We start from the raw sequence: 23,089 nt of genomic DNA, 5'->3' as shown, positions 1-23,089 counted from the left end.
ATCAATATTTTTAAGCGTGAAACAAATGACACGCCTTCTAATGAAATTAAATTTCTTTAAATAGTATATAAGTCATCTTAATGAGAACTGAAATTGAAAAAAAAAATATTAAAATTACTTCAAATTGCTTAAATGTTCTCCACAATACTGATAATGAACAATGATTTTTATCCCTAATTTAATCTACTTTTTGCTTTGTCGATTTACCTAAAACTATCTTAAAAATAATCTTAATGATTTTATAACTAAAATAGATTATGGTTAGAGCTAAAATTAGTAAAAATGCTCCAACGTCTAATAACATTGTTTGATACAACGGCATGTCAAGAACGGTGCTTCGCATAACTTCAGCTCCACCATTTCGAGCTACATATTCCACCCACCAGACAGATGTATCAAGTGCTGACATAGGCCTATCATTATAATATTTTTGGACAAGTTTGGCTTTCTTTTGAGTTCTGTAAAAAAACATCAACAGTAAGTATGTACTCAATTTTACGGAAGCATTGTTCCGATCCATATGACCTTCGTGGTATTTGAAGAAAAATAAATTTGTCTCTAAGCCATAAGGAGTGACACTTTGGATCTAATATAAATTCACTGGCTTCCTGAAGTAAAATTGAAACAAAAGAAGTGAGGATTTTTCCAAAAGGCTTCTTATTCCTTATAGAGATCAGACAATTGAGATTTTCATCAGTTTTTAACTTTTAAGCTATACTACTACTGTATAATAAAGTGTTATAAGATTGAAACTAACTTTTCATCCAACACGAAGTTAATTGCTTCCATTAAATCTTCTTCAGTAAAGCTTTCAGCATCCAATACAGTAGCCCCGCCTTGTATTGCTAGCAATTTTGCATTAGTACGTTGCTCAGCGAAAAACGGTATACCTATAATTGGTACACCAAAATGAACAGCTTCAATTATTCCCAACAATCCACAATGTGAAATAAACGCTTTAACATTTGGATGAGCTACAAATACAAATTTTATAACGGTTATTATCTAGAAATGATTTTGAATTTGATTTTAAGTTTCAGTACCTAACACATCATATTGTGGCATCCATTTGTTAATCATTACATTATTTGGTTTCTCGGGTAGGGTATCATTCTCGTATTTCCATAAAACCCGTTGAGGTAACTTTGCAAACACTTTTATGAACATTTTACGATATTTTTCTGATAGAGAACTTCCTTTAACAGTTGAACCAAAACTGAAATATATTGCACCAGATTTTGCGTCATCTAAAAATGTCTGAAGTCCCTAAAACACAATTAAGAAAAGTATTATTTGTATGCATTTCTATTCTCTAAGATAGTTACGTATTTTACTAATATACCTACTCTGTTCTCGATCATAAATTTTCAAGTTTAGGTCTAAGAACCTTAAACTTTTCATAAAATGAAGAAGTATTCGGTTTTAAAAAAAATATCTAACGAGAACGTAGTTTCACAAAATTTCGGGCTTAAAATCTATTATAAATATATTGTTGATTTCTAATAATGTTTAAGGTTTTAGATAAAACAGTTTTTCAGACGCTAAAATAAAATAGAAAAATTTGGAGGCTTTCGAAAGTCTTAAGCTGACGGTTTCGAAAAACACCAACAACAAAAATTCTTTAAGCCAAGCGAATAATCGAAGATGTTTCGAATATGTTTCATTTAGAAAATATGCCATGAGCTATGGTAATGATGTGATAAAAATTAACAAATTTTTTAAATTTACCTTTGATAATGGTTTTGGTTCGCCCAAATGCAATCCAGATACTTCAATAACATTTGGTGGAAATGGTTTAGGTCGATTAATAGTAAAATGGCTATTAACTAGTAAAATACTGGTATTTTTAGCCAGTTCTTTCACAGGTGGTACACCTTCTCCAAAATGTTTTTTAATTATTCTATCAATTTCGTTTCGGTACACCAAATCAGGTATAACATATGCCTGAATTAAAAATGCTACAGTATTTTGAACTCGTTCCAAGAACGACATTTTTTCAGAAAATTTATGTAAGTTCACTACGTTATATGATGGATTTATAGGAACTCCCATTATATCGAATTCCCATGGTAATAATGTACATGAACTAAGCGCTATTTGAGGAATTTTAAATATGTGATTAAATGCAAAAAAACAATCACCATTAAAATGCTCCTGAATAATTAAATCAAACGAACCATTGGATTTTAATAAATTTTGCACTTGTGGCGCTCCCAAAAGTTCATTACACATATTAATACCTCTTTGGTGTACTCTTACTTGGGTTTGGTAACTTTGGAATAGAGAAGCTCTTTTACCAATTGGAACATCAACTTTTTCAACATATATTTCCGATAATCCATGCAAGCTAATATCATGATAGTTGTCTATTGGTTGTTTCAATGGAAAATGACTCAAAACCGTCATATTATGACCTCGTCGTGCTAATTCTTTAAATAATGGCTCAAAAACTATGAAATGGCTAATCCCAGTGTAAGGAAAAAGTACTAATATATTGTAACCCGTACATATTGGTAGACATATTGATATTATTGATAAGAATTGATACATTTTCGAACCCATCTCCTGCAAAAAATAAAAAAGGAAACTCAAGTTACATAATCATAAAACGAGGATCAAGGCAGAAGTAATAGCAATCATGACTCCACCTTTAGACCTTATAGTAAAATAATAAGCATCTTTCGCAGTAGTTAGACCACCTGGTCGCGTAATTATTCATATAAGTGATAGCTAGCGAAAAACTGACATTGCAGCTGAAAAGATTGGCCCAAAATAAGTGGGTTTCAAAAAAAATTCCAATAAGATCGGATCAAATTTGCCTGTGTTATCATGAAAATCTAATTTTTGAACTTTATGACGTCATCAGAATCCAAAAAATTTAATTTTGCTCTAACACACTCAACTTTTATCCAATTTTGATAAACCAAGTATGTAATTCTACTAAATTTAGGTCATACTTTTCAAATCTGTGGTCAAAATTAACCTAACTCTAATAGGTTTCAAAAATATAGTGTTCTGGCCCCGGAATTATGCACAGTAGTAATAGCTAGCGAAAAACTGACATCGCAGCTGAAAATAATGACCCAAAATTAGTGGGTTTCAAAAAAAATTCCAATAAAATCGGATCAAATTTGCCTGTGTTATCAAGAAAATCTAATTTTTGAACTTTTTGACGTCATCAGAATTCAAAAAATTTAATTTTGCTCTATCACACTCAACTTTTATCCAATTTTGATAAACCAAGTATGTAATTCTACTAAATTTAGGTCATACTTTTCAATTTTGTGGTCAAAATTAACCTAGCGTTAATAGGTTTCAAGAATATAGAGTCCCGGTGCCGGAGTTATTCACATAAGTGATAGTTAGCGAAAAACTGACATCGCAGCTCAAAAGAATGACCCAAAATTAGTGGGTTTCAAAATAAATTCCCATAAGATCGAATCAAACTTGCCTTTGTTATCAAGAAAATCGAATTTTTGAATTTTATGACGTCAAATCCAAAAAATTTTATTTTGCTCTTTCATGTCCAAATTTTATCCAATTTTCATAAACCAAGTATGTAATCCTACTAAATTTGAGCCACACTTTTCAAATTTGTCAAAATTAACGTAGCTCTAATATGTTTCGAGAATATGGAGTCCTGGTGCCGGAATTTGGCACACAAATGTGTGTGTCGAATTCTGATAAGATTGGATCAAATTTGCCTTTGCTATGAAGAAAATAGAATTTTTTAACTTAATGACGAATTCAGAATTCAAAAAATTTAATTTTTCTCCATCGCCAAATTATAAAATTTATAAAATTGTAAATAAATGAGCGCCTTTTAGATGATTCTATACTAACTTTCTGTCTTACGTATAAAACATACGTTTTGTTTCACCCCCCTATTTCTTTGCGCCGGTGGCGGGGGCCCCATTTGCCACGTCCTAGTTACAGATCTCATCTTATGATACGTATTGTTTACCAAGTATTTTATGGCATAGTTAACTACTCTACGAATTAAGTCTTATCTCATAGCTTAAATTTATGACGCCTCAGAATAAATTATTATTTTTTAATGTCAATGTTATAGGGGCTCTAATAACTTAATATTTTATCACAAATAAAAGTCAAGATGGATATGACCTTTCCCTTGAAAAACGATTTTATGATGCAAGTACCTGAGGATCTGGTAATTCCGATTTCAAAAGCAGAACTTGGAAAAAAATTTTGAAAAAAAATTCAAAATTTTTTATTTCATAAAAAACTTATTATGACATGAAGATATTTAAAAAAAAAATTTAAAAAATCCTTTTTCTAATCATTATTTACCATGTTATATGTACAAAATATGCATTTTTGAATGCACAAACGAGGAAAATTATCTCTCCATAGTTTGCAATGTTCACAAAGTTTATAAATATATTCTAGATATTCTAGAACGTAATGGCTAAAACCATATCACGATCCATCTTACTTTAGAAATGTTAGGGGTAAAATGTTATTTTCCAAATCTACTGACTATTATTGCCATACTATTGCTGAATGTTATCTTTTTATAACTGTAAATGTGGGTATATTAATATTTCCTTTAAAGTTTTTATCTAAAAATCTGGAAACTACTTTGAACTTATGACAAATTTGTTTACTGTTTCAAAGATACACGTGTTTAGAAAAAGCATTCAAACTTTTTAAGTTTTCTTTTTTATGGTGTTATATGGATATTGTGGTAAAAATAACAAACTCTGACCACAAAGTATATTTTAAGCAACAAAACACTTCTAGTAAAATAATTGCTTATACTTACCACAATAGAAACAAGGAAAAAAAATCAGGAAAATCACTGAAACAAGTGTTTTGTAAATGAAACTAAGCTGAGTATTGTTAAGATTTCTTTATTAAATCACATAATGCCGACAGTTGTGTATCGTCTGTAATCAAAATTATTGTACTAGTATAGTTTTTTCGCGTACTTAAGATAATTATTTTAATGTGATATCAAAGGTTGATTAAAATAAGTATTTATTATTTATTGTCAATTAAATTGTCAAATTAAATTTTACTTTGATATTAAATTGATTACATTTTAAATTTATAAGGACTAGCAAAATGTGCGTAAATATATTGTATTTTACATATTTATAATTTTTTTTTAATTTTCTCTTTTATAATTAAATTACGTTTTTAATTGCTACTATCAATTTGATCAATTTTCATAGAGTAATGAATGCTTGGTGATACACTTAGATTTTCGATCTGTGTGTAAAGAGTAACTATCTTTCTTTACTTACATCACGTAAAAAAAAAACAAACGATTGCGTAATCAACACTTTCTATTCATGGTATTTCAACAGTTAAGTCAATTGTTTATTTTCACTTGTTTATATTAAATTTTATTTGGTTTATAATTGAGAATGCATAAACCACACTGCTCTATTTTTTGGTAACTGTGACTCATATTGGCCTAAATACGAAACAGAAAGAGATACATTAAAGATATTATTTATAGTTCCATTCAATCGATATTTCCAGTTCCAGTGAAACGAATTATGTAATAAGCTGAGCAATCCAGTCCACATGGGTCACATATTTCAATTATGAATGGCATATCTGATGGTAATCTAAAATATTTGTGTACCTCAAACACTTGGTTCGGTTTAACAGTTAAATAACAAAATTTATTAAGTAAATTTACTAACGATAGATTAAATACATAATTACAAATATTCCTATAAATATTAGACTTATGGAAATAATAGTACAATGATAAATTCAACAAAAGATGATTTTAAAAAAATTTGCTTAAGATAAACTTTTAAAATTTTTCTATTTTGTGTTTATGCCTGCCAAATTCTTTTCTGTTAACCTATAATTTACGTGGAGATGTAATGATACCGATTCCTCATAGAGGACCGTCGTTACTTAAATTCTAATTGATCCCACACATTTTAGACACCTCTAAACATAGAAACGTACCTAGAAAGAATACAAGGAATGCACAGAAATTCAATTACATAGAATGATAACCATGGAATATTCAGAAGAATAAAAGTATAGATTCTCCTGACAAAATTTCAAGGATAGCCTATGATTGAATAAGCAGAGTCTATGATATTATTAATTAACCCTAAAATAACAAAACTTCTCCGCTATAGCTTGTTAATTTTATAAAATTATCTATGTTTTATTTTTTCATAATATGATATTCGAGTTTTAGAAGTTCCATTTAGTTTTCTTACAAAAGACAATGCGTTTATCCCATTTTACTCAGTTTTTAGTTTCGTAGATTTTTTAAAAATAAATTTCAATATAATTTTAATAATTTTATAGCTGAAATAAACTATCGTTAATGTTACAATAAGTAAAAATAGTCCGACATCTAATAACATTGTTTGATACAGTGGCATATCAAGAACGGTGCTTCGCAGAGCCTCAGCTCCACCATTTCGAGCGACATATTCCACCCACCAGACAGATGTATCAAGTGCTGACATTGGTCTATCATTATAATATTTTTGTACTAGTTTCGCTTTCTCTTGAGTTCTGTAAAAAAGAAAAAAATTTTACTTATCCATGTCATTAAATTTATCTATTTAATCAGTTTCGTTCATACCATATCTTACTTATACGACTAAGCTACACGGAAAGAAATTATATGGTGTTTACTACAACGCTGATATGGTATAGAGACAGATTCTAGAGTGTATATGTTGGCATATGTAATATTACAGTATTGAATAGGGCTATCCTCCAGAAGCATTGTGATATCACCAAACAAAATAAGCCGGACACCCACCAGCAATAAATATTGTAAATGTTACTATTCTTTCAATTGTTAAGCCAGTATAGCGATCACACCGATATCGACATAGTGATATCTACAAAAAATCATCGTTGTCGTTTTAATTGTATTTTAAAGTTTGTCCATCCATTGTTAGAAGATGGTTCTTCCAAATTGTTGCCACTGCCAATTACTCACTATAACATTAAGTTAAAGTATCTCAATTTTAACAATTGTTTTTTCTCATTTTTGATATGAATGTTAAGAAATATACGTCTGTACTAAATATGAACCCAAGTCACCGAAGAATCGATTCTGCTTCGGATGTATAATTGTTCATTTAAAATATGAATCATCAATAACAAAATATTCAAACATTAATTGTAGTTTTGTAGTTTTACTCAAAGTGACATTACAATTATTACATCATTCCAAATAGAATTGAAGTGAAGATTTTACCAAATAGCTTCTAATGCTCCGTTTCAAAACTAGCAAGATAAATGTGGTTAGCCTATAGTGGTCAGACAATTGAGATTTTCATTTCAGTTTTAACTAGAGAGAGCTATACCACTATAATGAAGTTACTAGGTGATATAAGATTGAAACTCACTTTTTATCCAGCACGAAGTTAATTGCCTCCATTAAATCTTGTTCAGTGAAACTTTCAGCATCCAAAACAGTGACCGCACCATGCATAGCTAACAATTGGGCATTAGTATGTTGTTCAGCAGTAAATGGTATACCAATAATTGGTACACCAAAATGAGCAGCTTCGATTATTCCCAACAAACCACAATGTGAAATAAATGCTTTAACATTTGGATGAGCTAAAAATAATGATTTAATAATTGTGATTAACAAACAATTTTTCAGTTGTAGCATTCAATACCTAACACGTCATATTGCGGCGTCCATTTGTTTATCATTACATTGCTTGGTTTTCCAGGCAGGGTATCATTCTCATATTTCCATAAGATCCGTTGAGGAAGTTTTGCAAAAATTTTTATAAACATTTTACGATATGTTTCTGACAAAGAACTTCCTTTTACAGTTGAACCTAAACTGAAATAGATTGCTCCATACTTTGCTTCATCTAAAAATATTTGAATTTCCTAAAACAAATTATCAGACGTATAATTTTCTTGAACAAGCATTTTTATCTATTTTTCCGTTCCCTTTTTCAATCAAAATAAGTTCAGGAATAAGAGCCCTGGATCCTTTAGTTTTCTTAGATTAACTTCATTTGAAAATATATTTCCTGCACAAGTCTTTCTAACTGTTTAGCGGGCAAACCAATGTCAGGTGAGAAAACAGATGAAAATTGTTTGTTAATTTTTTTAACAAGTTCCCGGTATAAAAAAACCTTGACAAGTGTACGGACTATAATATTTTTTTACCGTTTCTATTTGTAAAATCCGATAGTTGAGCCTTAAGTTATTAAGGCTTTTTAGACCAAACGGTGTTGTACAAAACTTTGGTAAGACAGGCAAACATTTATAATAGAGAAAAAAAAAGAAGTCATTTTTTCCACTTACCTTTGGTAATGGTTTGTGTTTCCCTAAATGTAATCCAGATACTTCAATAATATTTGGTGGAAATGGTTTAGGTCGATTAATAGTAAAATGGCTATTAACTAGTAAAATACTGGTATTTTTAGCCAGTTCTTTCACAGGTGGTACACCTTCTCCAAAATGTTTTTTAATTATTCTATCAATTTCGTTTCGGTACACCAAATCAGGTATAACATATGCTTGAATTAAAAATGCTACAGTATTTTGAACTCGTTCCAAGAACGACATTTTTTCAGAAAATCTATGTAAATTCACTACGTTATATGATGGATTTATAGGAGCTCCCATTATGTCGAATTCCCATGGTAATAAGGTACACGAACTAAGCGCCACATGAGGAATTTTAAATATGTGGTTAAATGCAAAAAAACAATCACCATTAAAATGCTCCTGAATAATTAAATCAAAAGTACCATTGTATTTTAATAAATTTTGTACTTGTGGCGCTCCCAAAAGTTCATTGCACATTTCAATTCCAGCTCGATGTACCCTTAATTGAGTTTTATAATGTTCTAATGATGATACTTTTTGACCAATTGGTACATCAAATTTTTCTTTAAAAATTTCCGACAGTCCATATAAGCTTATGTCATGATAGTTTTCCATTGGTTGCTTCAATGGAAAATGACTGACCACAGTCATATTATGACCTCGACGAGCCAATTCTTTGAATAATGGTTCATACACTATAAAATGGCTAATACCGGAGTATGGAAGAAGTACCAATATATTGTAACTCACACATATTGGTAAACTAATTGACATTATTGATAAAAGATGGTAAATTTTCAGAGCCATTATCTGAAAAATGAAGCAAAAAATTAATCTCTATTTACAGGCCGTAAACCAAAATAGTTGCCCTCCACTATCTTTTGCAAGAAGTAACAGACAAAATTGAGTTATATAGTTGGGATATATTATTATAAGAAAAGTTTGGGTAGATGCATCCGCCGTTTTACTGCACAATGTATGTTCATGAATTTTAAAAACAACTCATACCTACACGACACGAGTGTCGAAGTGTTTATATAAATACAACAGTTGTTTGTTGGAAATTGATAAATTGGCAGGCACTCTCTAACTAACTGTTTTTCAAAATTAAAAAAAAATCAACCAAAGTCGGACACTTTTTTGTCTAGTCCCCATGCGCCAAACGCCTGATAAGGACCGTAATTTCAAAAAAATTCCAAATTTACAAATATTCAAATTTTTATGAAGGACTTCATCCGAATTAGGAATGAACACTAAATATTAGAGTTGGAATATGACGTTAAAATTTTTAAAAAAAACTTTGAAAGCAAGATTACTCTCACAGCCAATTAACTTTGTTTAAATTATTAATTTTTTGTTTGTTTTGTAAGAAACCTATGTTAATATAAGGTCATAGATTGGAGTACCAGATCAGCAATTATAAACAATACACTAGAAATCACCTAACGCAATTGAAATAAGGAAGTAAATTGACTATGCGTTCACCTCAATTTTTGGTCACCAAAATTAATATCTCAAATGGATGGTGATTGAATATAAACAAACTTTATAAAATAAATTTAAATCACTAATATTATTATGCTTATATTTTGCCACAATGAAAATCACTTGAACAAATGTTATATAAATGAAACTGTTTTTTATTGTAAGTAGGTATTATTGGTTCATTTTCTTCTATAGATAACAAAAGTTTATTTATAGTTGCAAAATGGCACCATTCTTCTGTTGTTTATTATACAATTGTAAAGAAGGTATGATTATGGTTTATTTTCTACTAAAGATAACAAAATTTGACTTATATACTCCAGTAAAGAAGGTATATACTTCTAACATTGTTCCTATTGTTCCGATTGACTTGAAAATTTGACGGATATTAAACAAGATCCCAAAAAAGAAAAGTTATATGGTCCGAGTGGTGCTTTTCCCTAGAAGGTGGAAAAATAAATGAAAAATTAGAAAAAAATTTTTGAAAAAAGTATATCGTACACTTTTTATCTTACACATTTTTAAATACCATAAACCCTTAAAAACGAAAAAAATTGCATGTCATTTGCACGGAAATTAACGAACTTATAATGAAAAAAAAGTTGGTCGTATCTTTGTCTTTATATTTTATTCAGCACAAAAACTGATGAATTTACTACGGGAACTAATATCAGTGCTAGCCACTTTCCAATTTACTTTATTTATGTACAGATAACATGGTCAAAAAGTTATAGTAGTTTCGGATACATAGTTTTTGAAATATTGCAAAATTTTCGAAATATTTGCAAAAAACAAGAAAAACGTCTTTATCGTTAAATAACTCGAAAAATAAGAATGTTATAAAAAAAGTTTAGAGAGCAAAACTTTAACTCTTTTTCCGCAGATTATTTTACCTGCAAAACTTTTTTTGTAGCGAATTATTTAACGATACAGAATTTTTTTATTGAAAAGTTTCTTTTTATTTATTTATTTTTTTATTTATTTAATACTTCAAAAAATATCCGAAACTGCTAAATTTTTTTTGAGTATATTGTCAGAACCTATATAAAGTAAATTGTAAAGCGGCAAAAATTATTTTTAGTCCCCGTGGTAGATTCATCAGTTTTTGTGTCGCATAGTTTTCTTTTCATTATAACTCCGTTAATTTTCCTTCAAATGTGTTCAAATTTCAACAGCAATAACTGAGAAAGCATTGACTTTTCGAAATATACTTGAATGACACTTTTTGCTAAGATTCCATCAATCGATCGATTATCGTGGTTATTTTCAACATATATTTGTCCACCACCTAGAAGGGGGTGGTTCCCAACCCTTGGGCAAAAACACCACCCCCAAAGCTTAATCCCAAATTTTCATCAAAATCGGTGCTATAAGACAAAATTTAGAGATTTCGTCTTTTTTTCTCCTCATTTACTGGAGTATTATAACTATTTATTCAAAATGACTGAATAAATTTTATAATTTTATTAAATTTTTTACATAATTTCGTCAGTAATTACTTCCTATCTTCAAAACGCTTATTAAAAAATATTAAAACATTATTGATTTATTGAATTCGATTCGATGAAGTTCTTAGAAATTTTAGAAAATAACAAATTCTAAACAAATTAATATTTCGAAAATTAGGTCTAGTTTTCATGGAAAAGCATAATAAAAAATTATTTAAGAGAAAGTAGTTGCCAATAAAAAATATGTGAAGTATTATTTGTTGTAAAAGAAAACGCCCTGGTATGGTTGTAAATTTATCAATTGCTTTTAATCAAAATAAGTTAATCAAAACCTTGAAGAAAAGAATGTACAGTACCAAGCCTGAAGAAAACTGTAAGGACACTTAAGAATATAAAAAATTGAGCAATTTTTTAACACACAGTGACAGTTGTTTTATAAATAAGTTTTACCATAAAAACTCTTCTTACTTCGTACAATTTAAATGGCTAACAAAATCTTTGCCAAACTGTACATTAGTTTTCTTAATCTCTTTAAAATACAACGATGGAACTAATTGTTTTTATATAAATTTTTAATTTTTATCATTTGAACATTGCGCGATCTATTCAATTAACGGCACACAAGCTAAATATTCAGAAAATTTACTGAATATTAGAACAACTTCCGCTAGCATAGTAGATACGCTTTTAGTATACAAATGCAGACCAGACTTCTAGTATAAGACTAATTCCTCACAATTCACATTAATGAAGTGAATTTTTGGAAAGAAGTTTGGCATCATCAGGGACCAACAAATCAGAAGCCTTACCCGACGAAAACAATTATTGTAATAAATAATGTTTGAGATAGTGGCTGAGATAAAGTGTATCTTGAAATATTTCCGAAAAGAGTTATTTATAAACATACCACTATTTTATTAAAACCAAGATACTACTTTCTGAAACGAAAAATATGAAGATTTATTCAAGTTTTGTTAAAATAATGTTTTATTGAATAATGGTTAATCAAAAACAAAAAATGTTTTAGATTTTACATTGTCTAATGGACATCTATCGGGTTTTTTAAACAACAAACAAAATAGTTTTTAAACTAACCAATTAATTTCTTTTTCACTTGTAAACATAATACCAATGCCGTCTAATAATTTACTAGTAAATAAATAAAATGTCTAAGTATTAATAATCACTACATAGGCGGGTACAAAAAGGTAACTAATACTGTAAATAATATTTTAATTCGTGGAATTAAAAACAATCAAAAAATTATCTTACTGTATACAAAGTATCTCTTTATAAATTTTAATTGAAGTCTTCATACCAATTATAAGAATTATGAATATACATAAACACCACACATCGAAAATTTATAATTAAAATTGCACAAATACCGAACAAATTAGATCTAAATAGATTCTGTTATTAATCTTTAAGTCAAGTTTCTAATATTGTTTGAATTTAATTTTTATTATTAAATGACATTGAATTTAATACCATCATGATAGTGCAGGCGCTGAAGTTATTTAATTATTCAAAATATGAAGAACAAGGCTGTTCATTGATTCGTATAACTGAGACTCATGAAAAGAAGAGAAACATGAAAATCTTTGTATAAATTTTTGAATAAGATAAAAAAGAATAAAATCTATACGACAAAATGCAAAAGTTCGTGTCAGGAATTTCTGAATATTAAAAGAGTTCTTGAGTTATCGAGTATGGTATTCTATAATATGGTGTAGGTACAACAGAATGAAATACATTCACATAATACCAAATAACTACCACATAATATTAAACTACAACCACAAACACACACATTTTTGTTACTCTTATGTGATTGTCAAGTTCCGATTGGACCGAAATTTCGGTCGATTTTGGGCTGAAGCCGAAACTAGTTTTTTGTTCGAGATAATCAACATAATCTCATATTTACACTCAAAATGGAACTGTGGTTTGCTATCAATGGCCCTTAAGTCTTTAGATTATTTCTATAAATCTTACGCCTTGATAAATTCTAGAAACTTAACCTCTATATAAATGGTTATGCATAGGTCTACAATTGGAATTTTAGAAATTTCTAAGATTACATAAATTATAAATAAATTTTGCTACTCCTTTAAAAAACGCCCTCTGGTGTCCTAATGTCCTATCAAGATTAATCCTGTATATGCATGTTAACATAATATAGCATTCACAACACTATTACCTATTATTATAATTGTGAGTTGATTTTTTTTTAAGAGTTTCCTTGGCATTTAATTTGCGTATTGTATATGAATAAATTTATTTATATATTTTTTTGCATTACTTAAGGTCATTTTAAATCAAAGACACAAAGAACAAACATAAAAGATAATTTATAAAACTAATTATAAATATAAAATAAACATGTAATACTGACCAGATTTACATGTTGCGATTTACATGCAGGTTCTAACAGATTTTCAACTGGAAATGAAACAATTGTAGTTCAGCGAAAAATCACAGGAGAATTTGTATACCATATATATGAAATATATCATAGTATATTCAGTTTAGACCCAGTTTGTAACGCTTGGGACTCCAAGCCCAAAGTTTGTAAAAAGTCTACCGACGCCAAAGCTCTCCCGCTGTTCTGAAACAGCTCCAATTGGTTCTTGGAGTAGTGGCCGGGGATGGGCCAATCCTTTTTCGGTATCACAACGGACCCTATGGTCTAAGTGTGATCCACCCCAGGACAGCAACTTAACTCAACCTAACCTTGTAATGGTTAAAAATATTGATGCTACGAACAAAATTTTGATATGGGTGTTTATAAAATCACCTAATTATTCCATTATCGGTTTTCTGTCCGTCTGTCCGTATATGTGTCAACACGATAACTCAATAACGAAAAAAGATATCAAGCTGAAATTTTTACAGTGTGCTCAGGACATAAAAAGTGAGGTAGAGTTCGTAAATGAGCAATATGTTTACTCACGAGGGCACACATTTGATGCTAATTTTATAGTACGTTTTAATATGGGATTATCAGTTACGTATGTGTGACATGGTAGGAATATGTGTAATGTGATAGAGTAATCAATACTGTCTATGCATGGTATTTCAACAATTAACTAAGTCAATTGTTTGTTTTCACTTGTTTCTTTTGAAATCGTTCGTTATCAGTAATTTCCCAGCAGTGGGAGTATTTGGATTATAGTTAATAAGAAGTCTTTAGGATTAACGAGTACTTGGTCCTTTTTTATTGTTATATTTATGGTTGTGTAATAATAATTGTCAGTAAACAATGGTTAAAATTACTTGTCTGAAATAACTAATACACATTTATTAGTAGTTTACTTTCATATATAAAATTCGCATGAATGATTTTAAATGATTGTTTACAATCAGATTCACTATTGATGCATGTAACTCCGTTAACGAAATGTAAAATTAACTTATATTTCAATCTATACAACAGTAAAGTGTTACTCATTTTTTTTTTACGAGAAATGCATTTTCCTTATACCTGATTCATTTTTTATCAATACAAAAGTAGGTATTATAAAAATGTTTTAATAAGGTTTTTTTTACGTTTATATCAACATTTCAATTTGCTTGTACCTACTATAAGGAAATGAAATACTGAGATCAAAAAAAAATAAGTTTACATTAAATTTTATCTATTTTGAGCATCCCTGAATCCATACATATTAAAACTCTTCTTTTTTTTTTAATTCGAGATAAGATTTAATTCGAAATTTAATTCGAGCATTTTGGTATTTATTTTCATAATTATCCTTGATAAGAGTTCAAAGAGAGACAGACTAAAACTCAATTTTTATAATTTTATTTATATTATTATATATTTTATAATAAGTAAGTCATAGACTATAGATTTTCACTAATTGTTATTTGGCCCTTTTGCTTTAAGTTAACAAAAATCGATAGTCAGGCATGGTAACAAACGAGAGAAGTGAAAACTTAAAACTTTAGAAAAACTTTTTTTTTTAATTTTTAACTTCCCAGTGGGATAGTTATTGTGATGGGTCCAATTTTGCAAATTGAAAATTTAGACATATCTCCACGTTTCAAGGCCTTTAGAGTTGAATAGTATGGTTTTAAAAGGATGTTCGTGTATGCACATGTATGTATGTATGTATGTATATTCGGATTTAATTTTCGTCTCGCATATCTGGAGAACATATGATGATATTGACATGGGACCAGTTTCATTTAACGCATAATTATGTAACTTAGACCTGATTAGGTTTTGAGCAAAATCGGTCAAGCCGTTTTTTTTGCCGAATGAAAAATTGTATAATTGTCACTATTATCACTTATCATTTATGTAGTTTTAACGTCATGCAGGTGCAGGGGACGAAGTCCCCACTGGGGTTGCAAGGGTTGAAGCCCCTGGGGGATGCAGGAGGCGAAGCCGGGTTCACAAAAAAATGAAAAAATAAATTTTTACAAAAAAAAATTGTAAATATTAAAACATATGATATTTTTTTATCCTCTCTACTTGGAAGTAAGTCGTATGGACCTTTTATTGTATGAATAATTCAAATGTTTCTTTCATTGAAATTAATATGGTAGCTAAAAAAATATACTATTGGCTGATAAGTCCCCGGTCTGACACATATATGGCGTCGCTAGTATTAAATGCATATTATTTTTATATAGTACCAACCTTCAAATGATTCGTGTCAAAATTTGACGTCTGTAAGTCAATTAGTTTGTGAGATAGAGCGTCTTTTGTGAAGCAACTTGTGTTATTGTGAAAAAAATGGAAAAAATGGAATTTCGTGTTTTGATAAAATACTGTTTTCTGAAGGGAAAAAATACAGAGTCCGGAAACTCATTATCAAGCCAAGTTTTTGCTTCCACTGTATTTTTTCCCTTCAGAAAACAGTATTTTATCAAAACACGAAATTCCTTTTTTTCCATTTTTTTCACAATAACACAAGTTGCTTCACAAAAGACGCTCTATCTCACAAACTAATTGACTTACAGACGTCAAATTTTGACACGAATCATTTGAAGGTTGGTACTATATAAAAATAATATGCATTTAATACTAGCGACGCCATATATGTGTCAGACCGGGGACTTATCAGCCAACCTATTATAAGTAATAAAAAAGAAACAACACGCAGTGTTTTCAAGCGGGCTCCCATATATCCAAGCATTAACTTTGTCCAATGTTGCTTAGCTTCTTTGATCAGGTCAGGATCATCTTTAAAATTCTTTATTAACTTATTCTTTATTTATATACTTAGAGTTAGTAGTATTACAATAAATATTTTTATTATGTATAAAGATTAATAGTTGTTGGTTGCTTTAAGGACGAGAACCGGTTCTTTCAACGTGGTATATATGTCACATGGTAAGCATGGCACTTCCGAAATGGCCAATCTATGATTTTTAACCCTATCAAAAATCTCTAGGGAACGCGACTAATGATAAAGTTTTCACTTCAAAAATGAAAAGGTAGGACAGTCTGCCATATTTTCGGTCTTAAAAAAAGCATTTTGCCAATGAGATTTCGATCGATGCATACTTTTATTAAGAAAATAGCATATATTGAATTCATTGATATCCATCAATTAAAGTTCGAGGGTGCTATATAAATTTTCCGGTTTTTGATATTTCCGGCATTTTCAGTTTTGAAAAGCAGAATCTCTCAGAATCTAGATCTCACATGATCCACATGTATTTAAAAAAAATTAAAAATAGTAAATCCATTCGACGATTTACCACAAAAAATCAGCTTCACACCACTAGAAATAAAATCATGTATTCGTTATTTCGATGTTTTATATTAAAAAAAAAAAAGTTCTCCCTATTAAAAAAAAAAAAAAAAAAAAAAGGAACATTTAATGAAATATGAGAATAGAAAATATCATAAAAATTTCAACTAACTAAAAAGAACAAGCAACAAAAAGAAATATAATCAAATGAAAATTGTTGGTATGAAAAACAAAAAGCAAACTAAACTTATTTTATCAAGGGTATAACATATATTTATAAGCAACAAACTATCTCTAGCATGTTTTGTAAAAAAAAAGCAAAACTATGTATGAACAAATAGCAAAAAGTGAGATAAACTATTCGTTTTAAAAATGTGTATGTGGTAAAAATCATAGGCTTTACAAAATACCAAAAAATTATACAGTTTAGAGATTGAAAATAATTTTCGCACTAGCCCGTGTGTGATAGTGGTAAAGACGAAATCTATTTTTCAATGACTGTATATTCATTTAACAATGCATCTTCATTAAAGGTTTCAAAGCCACGCCCGCGTGTAAACCATTTCAAACTGTATTTCCTTTGGACACGTTCTTGATAAATGAGATGATCTAAATAATTCAATTATTGTTCAAGTAGATTTCAAATCTATGACAATCACTGCTAAACACCATCCCAGTTAAAGCAACTTTCAAGTAAATAAAAAAGAACGAGAGGTATCGTGGGACACCTGGTAGAAACTATATTCCCTTCGTACTTTGGTACATTATGAATGTAGCGCTTACTTTTTTTATTTATAAGATGTTTTTCTGAAAATTTAAGGTATTAATTTTAGAAGTCAAATACTTGTTTGATTAAAGAATTTAATTTTAACGCTATTTTATTTTCTACTGTATGAATTAATTATAGTATTAGTTTAAAAAAGACATACTTCTGAAAACATAAAATTTTGACAAAAAATACAAATAGAAAGCTATAAAAATATTTTTGCATTTTATCAAAATTCATGGCAAGCTAAATCGATTGAAAAAGTTTTACTTTCCTAGAAAACTTACATGTCGGTTTTTGGGGTGGTTTTTTTTTTTTTTTTTTTGCACTTTTTTTGGTTTTACTTCCCAACCAGCAAACAAATCTGAACGATAACGTGTAATAAGGAACATAGTTCCAAAAATCCTGCATTTTATTACCTTCGTTTAGAAGCTTTGATACCACTTCGATAAATTCGAAGACATGAAATGGCTTTAAATTTATAAAGCCGTTCTTTCTTGGTTGGGTATTACAAATAGCAAATTTTGCTTTCACTGGTTGTGTCTTTTTTAAATAATTTGTGATAAGTTAGTAATATTTAGAATACTGTGATATTAAAACGTGTGTGTATCTCTCCAACAACATGTACTCAAGAGACCCCCATTAATTAACACTTTCAATTCTCAAAGCAATCTCAAACAGTATTAAAAATGCATATACCACCTTTATCTGCTTCATATATGTATGTAGCCCAAACGTATGTAGTACCTATGTATGTATACGTTTACATTTACTTGTCTGGTGCCTACTATCTGCATTGGGAAAATGGGAATATATCAGTGGTATTAAAACAATTTAAATTTTAACTTGTTTTCAACTTCGTTTCGATACAAAATGAGAAAATAAAATTTTGATAAATAATACCACACAACACAGTCTTGATGAACTCCTTGTTATGAAAAACAATTTAAGACGTCAAGGGATTATTGAAATGTGTCATCAACACACCCACTTTTATGATTTTAATAATAACGATAATTCAAATATTTTTGTTTTATTTCTAAAAATGTACGCTTTAGTTATATAAAAGCCAATGTTTTTTACAAAATACCTACTCTTTTTTAATGAAGCTCTGAGCTCTGGTTCCAAAAATAAAATTTGAACCATTAATCTGTATCCATGCAGATGAACAGATAGGCGGAATATATAACCGTAAAACTATCAGCAATCAAAAATTGATTATTTTGCTATTACATATATATTTAAACATTGACATTGATGTTAATTCGCGGGTAGTTTTAAAAATATTTTCATTGTTTTATTTCAGGCACGGTTTGGAAAATTGTAAAAATATAAATCACGTATCGGCTAATTTTCAAAGAGAATTAAAGTATAGTATGGTATTTACTTTTTATGCGAGGACGATTTGATTCCCAATCGGATAATTCAAAGTGTCTCAAACAGATACAATTCAACTGTACGAAAAGTATTATATTCAAATAATTTCTTCAAAAATTCTCCTTTTGCGGTACTGTAAGTTATGTCTACTGACAAATTCGTCAAAATTGAATTTTCACCTTCAATTTCTAGCCAAGAGCAAACACAAACATATTGCAGATTATTATGTACAAGACTATATTTTAAATGGTTGTGGCTCAGTGGTAAGACTATTGGACTGTCACCAAAGAAACTAATGTTCAAACCCCCAGTCACGTCAAAATTTTTATTTTTAACCGACTTCGAACCAAAAAGAAAGAGAATCTCAATTCGACTGTATTTTTTTTATGTTTGTTAACTTTTGACTGGGTGAACCAATTTTGATGATTCTTTATCTATTTGAAAGCTCGTGCTTCCCATGTGGTCTCATTTGAATTTGGTCCAGTTCTGACAATGTTGTCCATGTGAAAACCATATAAGTCTTAAATTTGCATTAAGTATGTGCGCGACAAATGGACGAATAACTCAGTATAACGCCAACCGATTTCAATGATTCTTTTTTTAATGACAAATTAGTTAGTCTACTTCAGATTCACTAAAAATCATCAAATAAAAAAACCGACTTCAAAAACACAATTCCAAAACAAATTAAGATGCACTAAAAAGTATAACATAACGAAAATATAATGTACTTACAATTATTGTTATTTTTGGAGTCGGTGTCAGCCAAGCTAATGTAACAAACTGGTCTGTCACAGTTGTTTCCTTGGCTGAATCCGACTCCAAAAATAATAATAATTGTAACTACATTATATTTTCGTTATTTTTCACTTTTAAGTGCATATTAATTTGTTTTTGAACTGTGTTTTTTTTTTTCTTAAAAGTTTTTTTTATTTTTACATTTCTCTCTATACACACTATTGTATGTGACTCTAATTTTCAAAAAGTGAGGCACTAATTTTCAAAAAGGAAGACAAGAGAGAGCGGGGAAGTGAAGGCTCTACCGCAGTAGTATGAGCCACAGTAATGCGTAGCCGGGCAGCTTATCCAAGCTTTAATATAGTAAAAAAAATCAGAATTATCGGTTTAATTGTTTTTATTTGATGCTTCATAAAACCGAAAGAGTTACTTTCTAGTGTATGTAAATAGAACTATTTCAGAATGTCTAGTTTACATAGAATAATTAAAACGCTCTAGTTAAAATTCATTATTCAATGGTTAGTATCTCATATTGCACGAATGTACCCTTGTATTTACAAAACACTTAAAACTTAATTATTCAATTAAAAATATTAAATTAAAGAAACTTTCTCATTAGTTTTTAAATTTACATTAGGATTTCGTTGTTTGACCACACTCAGATATCACAACTATCTGTGTATAAACTGCCCTTTGTTATGTCCACAAATGTAAAATATATAATTTCCTTTTTTTATGCAAACAAAAAATAGAAAATTTTAAAGTAGATATTACACCCAATTCAATTCAAGCTAAAGTTGATATACTTTAATAATATTGTTGTCGTGCACCTTACCTAATTTTTAAAATTTTTGTTAAAATATGGCAGATACGACAAATTGGAGCCAAAATAAGGTAATGGTCATGGTATATTGTCGTGTACCTGGGTTGGTCCTGAGGAGATGCTGCCACCAAAGGTCTTTGTATTTTAAAAAGGAGAGACCTTATGAATCCTTTGTAGAATAATAACCAACACTTTATTTCTTTTATTAATAAATATTTTATTGCACTAATAATACTGTTTGATTAAATTATTAATATGTTGTTGATTTCGATTCTGCTTGATCAACAAGGTTAAATAATTACTGCATACCTTTAATAATTTTAGAAGAACAGTATGACCATACCTCACATTCTTTAATAAAACTTCGAAGAACAAAATGGATTTATCGTCCGAGATAATTTGAGCTTAACGTATTCTGTCATCGATTGTTCCCCTAGAATTGGACTAATTATGATGAAAATTACCTTGATGTTATTTCTTTGAGTTGAATTTCGACGAAACTGTCATCCAATTTAGGCCAATAGAATTAAGGATTTACGTGTTGTTGTCGGTTACAGGTCAGAAATGGTTTTAATCTCTGGAGGGAGATAGTCTCATAATGGACCTGTCTAGCCCACTTGCCTGGAACCTGGGGACCGGAATTATTAAACAAATTCGGCTAAAAATTTTCTTTTGCTTCCTTGCAAGCGATATAGCTCGTAAATTGTGCACTTTATAATACTGGTTTTATGGAACTTTTTGTTCTTTAGATGTTTTTCTAGAACACTATTTATAGGTTATCCCAGGTAACCGTGATTTTTTTGTCCTTCCCGAGGAACCTACTTAATTACTAAATATTTAGAAATAAATATATTGTAGAACAGGTAAAATCTTCACTATCCTCACTATCGATGGAAATTTAATATATATCTTTTAAAATAATAAAATATTTTAAATTATGCTTTTAAAATTATAATAACAATAAAATAGAATTATTTTGAAATAAATATATAAAATGTAGGTGGATGGAATGAGATATCCAAACATGAAATATTATAATGAAATAAATTAAATTAACTTGAAAACATAAGCAAAAGATAATTTTAATATATTGTGGTAGGTAGTTTCTGAGTCCTGAATGAAAATCATGTACAATATTTGAATAAAAATATTATCTTCTATGTTGCAAGTTATAATTTTATAAACTTGTGTGTAAATATATAACTCAGTATATTTCATAATAATATATGTAATAATCCCATATAGCCATTAGCCGTCGCCCTATTCTCGTTTCAAGCGAGAGTGTCTCAAAGAAAGTAAGATAACCGATAAGTTTCTCTCTCCCTCCGATAGGAAAGAGAATAATAATGCTACAATATGCTTTGAATATTTACGATAGAACTGGCAATCGGTTGAGAACCACCTCTCAAAGATTATTAAGAAGTATAATAAATGAGAGAGCATGGTTATTAATGCGCATGTCTTAATATACAATATATCATGCAAGTTGTATACAATATAATGTACAACTTTACTTATCTGTGATACATGTCTACTTTAAAATATTCCTTGCAAATAAAACAATATCTAACCATTTTTTAGAACCTTAATACAGAATTAATTAAACAAACAGTAACTATTGAAGCAGCTGACTTCCGTCAATAATATTATGCGCATTCAATACCATACTATGTTATTGTGTTTCTCTGTCAGCTGTTGTGTGAATATTGTATTGTTGTCTTTGTTAATCTTCTCTGTGAAGCAAAAATGTACATAGTTGGTATACGTTGGGCCTATCTGGTAAAATATATGATCTAAGACAATACGGCAGTACTACAAAGAACGAACATCCCCAAGTGTACGAGGGAGAACCTTATCAATAGTCTCACTTTTCTTGTGATAAGACCTCTTTAATCCCTGAAATATAGAGAGACTGGAACGCTCTATAGCCAGGTGGCAACAAAGAGACAGAGAAAGAAAATGTCGGATATACATGCCTTTATCGTACAACAATCTGGATTGAAAGTGACTGACTAAAAAGTTGTATGGTTGTACAAATATGTGACAGATGAACATGATCAAAAGAGTTAGAAAGATACACGTATACCCGCCCGAATCATGCTGCACCGTTCTCGCTTACCGCTCGTTAGATTCTCTATTTCAGCGTCTTTACTGGGCTTATTTCTTTATAGGAGTATTACATATATGGTACAAGTAAGGTTTATAGGTTAGGTTTATTATTTCTATTAGGTATTATTATTACATTACATTAACGTGTTTATGTACTGTGAAAAGGTAAAGGGTATTATCATTATTATATTATTTTAGTAAAACAAAAGGTAGAATAAATCAATTTAAAACCTTTTTATACATAAATAAGATTCAGTGCTTTAGTGCTTTATTTATCTAACGACTACTTGCAACTAACTTATTACTAGTG

At 29.5% G+C, this 23,089-nt stretch overlaps 1 protein-coding gene across 1 annotated transcript; it reads right to left on the bottom strand.

Annotated features, from left to right (window-relative positions):
• Positions 1-88: 88 nt before the first annotated feature.
• LOC123296043 lies at positions 89-21,270 on the bottom strand. Its single transcript, XM_044877505.1, has 10 exons — positions 21,135-21,270; positions 8,296-9,132; positions 7,650-7,872; positions 7,371-7,587; positions 6,247-6,522; positions 5,618-5,708; positions 1,729-2,565; positions 1,044-1,266; positions 758-974; positions 89-458 (listed from the first exon to the last, which is right to left on the bottom strand). Exons 2-10 carry the CDS (start codon positions 9,127-9,129, stop codon positions 179-181), a joined length of 3,198 nt encoding a protein of 1,065 aa, XP_044733440.1. The 5' UTR covers positions 9,130-9,132; positions 21,135-21,270; the 3' UTR covers positions 89-178.
• Between the last annotated feature and the right edge of the window lie 1,819 nt (positions 21,271-23,089).

Source organism: Chrysoperla carnea, chromosome 3 (assembly GCF_905475395.1).
Source record: "Chrysoperla carnea chromosome 3, inChrCarn1.1, whole genome shotgun sequence".
NCBI classification, from domain to species: Eukaryota; Metazoa; Arthropoda; class Insecta; order Neuroptera; family Chrysopidae; genus Chrysoperla; species Chrysoperla carnea.
This window is presented reverse-complemented; position numbering and strand designations above follow the sequence as displayed.